We start from the raw sequence: 6,810 nt of genomic DNA on the forward strand, positions 1-6,810 counted from the left end.
GTTAGAATTCTTTGAGGAAATAACAAGCAGGATAGACAAAACAGAATTGGTGGATGTTGTGTACTTGGATTTTAAGAAGGCCTTTGACAAGGTGCCTCACATGAGGCTGATTAACAAGATAAGGGTTCATGGTATTACAGGACAGATATTAATTTGGATAGAACAGCGGCTGATTGGCAGGAGGCAAAGAGTGGGGATAAAGGGAGTTTTTTCTGTGTGGCTGCTGGTGACTAGTGGTGTTCCACAGGGGTCAGTGTTGGGACTGATTCCTCTTACGTTACATGTCAAAGGATGAAGAAACTGATGGTTTTGTGGCCAGGTTTGTGGATGATACAAAAATAGGCGGAGGTAGTGTTGGGAAAGCAGGGAGGCTGTAGATGGACTTGGTCCGATTGGAAGAATGGGCAAAGAAGTGGTAGGAGGAGTACAGTGTTGGGAAGTGTATGGTCATGCACTTTGGTAGAAGGAGTAAAGTCATAGACTATTTTCTAAATGGGGAGAAAATTCAAAATATCCAAGTTGAAAATGGTCTTGGGAGTCCCCATGTTGGATCTCCTAAAGGTTAATCTCTAGGTTAACTTGGTGGTGCAGAAGGCAAATGTAATGCCAGCGTTCATTCTGTGAGGACTAGAATATAAAAGCAAGGATATAATACTGATGCTTTGGTCAGACCACACTTAAGAGTATCATGAGCAATTTTGGGCCCCTTATCTCAGCAAAAATGTGCTGCCCTGGTGAGGGTCCAGTGGAGGTTCACGAGGATGATTCCAGGAATGAAAGATTAATATTTCATTCGCACCCGGACAAGACAGCGAACACAGTGAGGGTCATGTGTTTTGACTTCTCCAGTGCTTTCAACACCATCCGCCCTGCTCTGCTGGGGGAGAAGCTGACAGCGATGCAGGTGGATGCTTTCCTGGTGTCATGGATTCTTGATTACCTGACTGGCAGACCACAGTACGTGTGCTTGCAACACTGTGTGTCCGACAGAGTGATCAGCAGCACTGGGGCTCCACAGGGGACTGTCTTGTCTCCCTTTCTCTTCACCATTTACACCTCGGACTTCAACTACTGCACAGAGTCTTGTCATCTTCAGAAGTTTTCTGATGACTCTGCCATAGTTGGATGCATCAGCAAGAGAGATGAGGCTGAATACAGGGCTACGGTAGGAAACCTTGTCACATGGTGTGAGCAGAATTATCTGCAGCTTAATGTGAAAAAGACTAAGGAGCTGGTGGTAGACCTGAGGAGAGTTAAGGCACCAGTGACCCCTGTTTCCATCCAGGGGGTCGGTGTGGACATGGTGGAGGATTACAAATACATGGGGGTACGAATTGACAACAAACTGGACTGGTCAAAGAACACTGAGGCTGTCTACAAGAAGGGTCAGAGCTGTCTCTATTTCCTGAGGAGACTGAGGTCCTTTAACATCTGTCGGACGATGCTGAGGATGTTCTACAAGTCTGTGGTGGCCAGTGCTATCATGTTTGCTGTTGCGTGCTGGGGCAGCAGGCTGAGGGTAGCAGACACCAACAGAATCAACAAACTCATTCGTAAGGCCAGTGATGTTGTGGGGATAGTACTGGACTCTCTGACGGTGGTGTCTGAAAAGAGGATGTTGTCCAAGTTGCATGCCATCTTGGACAATGTCTCCCATCCACTACATAATGGACTGGTTGGGCACAGGAGTACATTCAGCCAGAGACTCATTCCACCGAGATGCAACACTGAGCGTCATAGGAAGTCGTTTCTGCCTGTGGCTATCAAACTTTACAACTCCTCCCTTGGAGGGTCAAACACCCTGAGCCAATAGGCTGGTCCTGGACTTATTTCCTAGCATAATTTACATATTACTATTTAATTATTTATGGTGCAACTGTAATGAAAACCAATTTCCCTCAGGATCAATAAAGTATGACTATGACTATGATTATGACTATATGAGGAACATTTGATGTTTCTGGACCTTTATTCGTTGGAATTTACAAGAATAATCAGGGAGTGGGGGGAATCTCATTGAAACCTATTGAATGTTGAAAGGCCTAGACAGAGTAGATGTAGAGAGGTTGTTTTCTATGGTGGGGAGTCTTGGACCAGAAGGCACATCCTCAGAACAGAGGGGTATTTAGAATGGAGATGAGGAGGAATTTCTATACCCAGAGAGTGGAGAATCTGTTTAATTCATTGCTACAGGTGGCTGTGTAGGCCAAGTTATTGTGTGTATTTAAGGTAGAGGATGAAAATTTCTTGATTAATCAGGACATGAAAGGTTACGGGGAGAAGGTCGGAGAATGGGGTTGAGAGATTAAAGGATCAGCCATGATGAAATGGTGGAGCAGATTCGATGGGCCAAATAGCCTAATTCTGCTCTTATGACATGGTCTCATGGTATTTTACCTCTGTAGTCCAATAACCAAACAGCAGAATGGCCTTGAAATTTATTATCACGACCCCAAGAAAAACAAAACAATTGTGCTGCTGGGGGGAGAAAGGGTTTAACATGGAGGAAAGAAACATTTTCCAGTCACCTGCTGAGAAAGTCTACACCTTTCCTTAGGGAATTTTTTAAACTCTAGGACTGCACCTCCAAGGTTAGATCTGCCCTAAAGATATTCACAATAGTCTGAGACCTATTTCTAATCTTCCAGAATGATGCTGACCCACATTGATCCAGCACCTCAACGGCCCTTGTCCACCCCCAGATCAGGCAACTCCTCCTAATGCTGGTTCCTTGAAGCCATAATACTCAAAAGGGCCAATCACTCACAAGCATTTTTCAGCGTAAATGCCTCATCCATGCACTCAAGCAGTCTTGTCCTTCACAAGCAGATCTGGTGGAGACACTGACCACAGAGGGACCACAGGCAGCCAGAAAGGTGTGGAAGGTCACACCACTTAAAACCTTATTCATCCAGAGTTCGTAGAGACTTTCACCCATATCTACACTTCCCAAAGAACCAATGTTCATGTAGGTTATACAACAAGCCTGCTCTTGTGGTTGGAAGCAGGACCTAGTCACCTTCTGCTTCTTGGCCTCAGAACCATTCCAGGCTACTCGTGATGATCTCTGCCGCATCTCACATTCCCCTACTCCCGGCTGCAAAGGGGCAAGGGTAGGAGGAATCACTCATCAAAGTAGCTACAGCACTTGTTCCACCTCATATATCATCCCTGCCCCACTGAGACGTGAGGTGCAAGTCGGGGCTGCAGTGAATCAAGAGCTTCAACACCTAGAGACCAATCCTGTGTTGCTGCCGTCTGGAACCTGGTTCAGTTGTGAACATCTCACAAGTCATGCCCAGAACATCCAGAAAAAAAAAAGCACAAGGAGGAATGGAATGTTTAGTTCTGACCATTGGTCCTCTGCAGGTTAGGTAATGGTTAGCTTTGAGTGTTACAAGCCAGGTACAAGGTATAACAACACTGCACTGTTTTGATTATTGCTGGAGAGAAAGGAGAGGAATCTTTTCTTTGAGCATAAATAACATTGTGCTGCACTCTCACTGAGAAATGGCAAGGGGGAAGGTAGGGAATACCCAGCAGGTTCATCAGACATGGAAAATTTTAGAAAAAAGGCATGTTTTAATTTGCAGAGATTGGGAAAGACAGAGGGATAAGAGGGGTTGTCCAGAGAACCAGAGAGAATGAATGATGCAGACAGCATTGCTAGTGGCAATGGGAAGTCCCGTTCATTGTAGTCAATCTGTCTGGGGGAGGTGTAAGTATTTGGAGAAAAAAAGAGGTCAGAAAAGAGAGAGAATAAAACACCAGAACTGTGAGTCATAAACACTGCAAAACACTGTAATTCCTGAAAATCTCAGAAAAGCATATATGGTTTGGGTGATCATTTTGCAAAACACTCATTGTGTTAACAAGGGCAATCACGAGCTTCCTGCTCTATCTCCCACCCCTATCGGCATTTCCATTGTCTGTACAACACTTCACACAAACAGCGCAATCACACCACATCTCAGCACTTAGCAACCCTCTGATCTGAGCACTCACCCCAGAAACATCTCCCATCAGTTGTAAATATCATCTGAAATTAATTTCCAGTTTACGATACATTTGTTCACCCACTTTGGACCCATAAAATAATAAACCAGCTTACTTACTATAAAGGAAAAGCTCAAGACAATGGAAACACTTATGCACTTAGAATTCCACATAAATCCAATTCAGGGTATTACCACATCTACAGAAAATATTCACAAAGGTTAACAGGAGGTTGGACTTAGCATCTCCACGTGTACCAAGTGTGGACATCACCCACAGAGCCTGGCAGGACAACACCTGTAACACCAGCAGTGTTTCTGGAATCCATAAAATGGGGAGAACACATTGTACTTGGAGAAGGTGGAATAGGTGTTTAACAGACTGATTTCTGTACTCCAGAGCTTAAATTAGAAGAGATTACAAAACTTGTGCTTTAGAAGGTTAATTGCGATCTACTTGAAGATTTTAGATATCAATGAGAACTATAAGGGTTGATGGAGAGAATCAGAGTCAGATTTATTACCACTGTCTTGTATGTTGTGAAATATGTTGTTTTGCAGAGAGAAGCTGTTTCCAGTGGTTGGAGGATATTTAAAAATCAGAGGGTTCTGCAGTGAAGTCAAGAAACACTCCACACACAGAGGACAAGAGAGACTGACTGCTTCTTTCAGCAAATTGTCATCGATTCAAGGTTGCCTGTCAGTTGTAAATGATAGGAATAATTATCTGCTGAATATTGCCTCTTTGTATAGGTGGTTGGCAGGTGTGTTGGGGGAGAATACGGGCATGAGAAAATGGGTTACAGGGAAATAAATGGGGTAATGGAATTGGCACTGGAATGCAAGCCAGCACATGCTAGAAGGGCCAAACATTCTCCTTCTAAGCCATAAAAAATGAGAGAATAAATTTTGATACTAACAGATTTTTTATTAACTGTAAATATCAATATGTACGGGGATAGGCAAGCACATTGAGTTGTCACACATCAGCCATGCTCTCCATGAATGGGGGAACACACACATCAGGGGTTAAAAAGCCTTTTCAACGCCGTCTCTGGTGTTGCCCCATCCCGTCACCAACTCCCCTCCACCCCAATCAAGCACAGTGTTGGCACCAATAATCCACTCCCTCTCCTACAGTAGAAAATGCTACTGGTTAATAGTATGTACTAAAATAAAATTGCTAATTTAATCATAGTAAATCCTACTGGTTTATAGTCAACACTATAAAATATCAACAACCAGTACTCAATATTGCTGTATATCATTATTAATATTAGTAGAGAAAATGTTGCAGATTTGTATTCTAAATTAATATGCATTGCTAGTTAATAGTTAGTACTAAAATGTTATTAATAAGTATTAGAAAATTCTGCAGATTAAATTTCCATAACAGTAGATATTGCTAGTTAATATAAACTATTGATGATTAGTATTCAATAACAGTAAGTATTTCTAGTTTACAGAGAGTGTCACTGATCAGAATTTGATAATAGATATTACTAGTTAATAGAACATGCTGCTGATCAGTATTCCATAGCAATAGATGTTACTAGCTAATAGAAAACGTCTTTGATCAACATTCGTTAACAGTAGATATTGTTAATTTATTGAAAATATCGCTATTTAGTATTCTATGACAGATGTTGCTAGTTAATAGAAAACGTCGCTGATTAGTATTCGTTAACAATAAATGAAGATCTGGTTGTAATTGGAGGTGGTTAATGATGAGAAGTACACGGTTGGGGGTAGTAGTTAGTGATGCGCGTTGGTAGTTAGCGGTTTACCTGGCTGCTGATGAGATCCTCGCATACTGCCAGTGCCATCTGTATGGCATTCGGCTTGTGTGTGACGGCCGTGGCGTTGAGTTGGATCCTCAGGGCGCCGTGCTTGCGGTTGGCCAGAGCCACCGCCTCCCTGAAGATGTTCTCCGTCTTCTTGGTGCTGAGGACAGCGCCGATGTTCACCACTCTGGGCACGGCGCCGGCTCCAGCCGGGAGCAGGGCGCCGACGAGGAACAACGGAAGGAGGCACTTCATCCTGCGGCTGCTCGGGACCCTGAACGACGGTGGTAGCCGGGGCGAAAGGCGCTGGGGCGAGCGATGCTCCGCCACGGCCGGCCGCAGCTCAGCTGCCGGGGATGCGCTCCCTCGCCGGCTCCCGCTTGCTGCAATGCTGCATTCAGTCCCGTCTGATTGGCGCTGCTGTTGGTGCAGAGATCCGCGCTCCCATTGGTCCCAGCCGTGCCAGAGCTCGCCCACCTCCCGTCTCATTGGCTTGGCATTCGCAATCTCAAACCTCATTCCTTCTCATCCGGTTGCCATGGCACCTTCTGCCAAGGTACCCAGACTGGGCTTCTTATTTTACCCTTAGATGAGCTTCCAACTCCAATGCAGTCTCTTTCCACTGCTATCCGTCTCATTGGTGTCCCCTAGCCCACCGTCTCCACTAAATCGTTCAGCAGCCCCAATATTCACAAAATTAGCTCACCGTTCCCCTGAAGTCTTGACAATAGCTAGTCTCGAACTAACAACCACCGTCCCTAACTAAAGTCCTCTGCATCCCTGCCGGAAATTAATCCCCAGGTGCAGAGTACTCCCGTGGCTGTTGCCTCCAACAAACGGGTATACACTTTGGATACTGTTGGGGGGGGGGGGAGATAATCTACCAGAGGAAAGCCACAGTGGTCAGGTCTGTGGCACTGAGTTTGACCCTGGGGAGAGGGCAGAGGAGGAGTGCAGTAGTGGTAGGGGAGTCCATAGTTAGAGGAGCAGACAGGAGATTCTCCCGTGCTGGGGTCAGGGATGTCACGGAT

The 6,810-nt window shown here is 44.9% G+C and overlaps 1 protein-coding gene across 1 annotated transcript in view; it reads right to left on the reverse strand.

Annotated features, from left to right (window-relative positions):
• Window positions 1–6,298, reverse strand: part of LOC140186435 (glutamate receptor ionotropic, NMDA 1) — a 101,004-nt gene extending 94,706 nt beyond the window's left edge. Inside the window, exon 1 of the mRNA XM_072240705.1 lies at window positions 5,783–6,298. Coding sequence (XP_072096806.1) covers window positions 5,783–6,298 — 516 coding nt within the window. The remainder of the gene's footprint in view (window positions 1–5,782) is intronic.
• Between the last annotated feature and the right edge of the window lie 512 nt (window positions 6,299–6,810).

This window comes from Mobula birostris, chromosome 22 (assembly GCF_030028105.1).
Source record: "Mobula birostris isolate sMobBir1 chromosome 22, sMobBir1.hap1, whole genome shotgun sequence".
NCBI classification, from domain to species: domain Eukaryota; kingdom Metazoa; phylum Chordata; class Chondrichthyes; order Myliobatiformes; family Myliobatidae; genus Mobula; species Mobula birostris.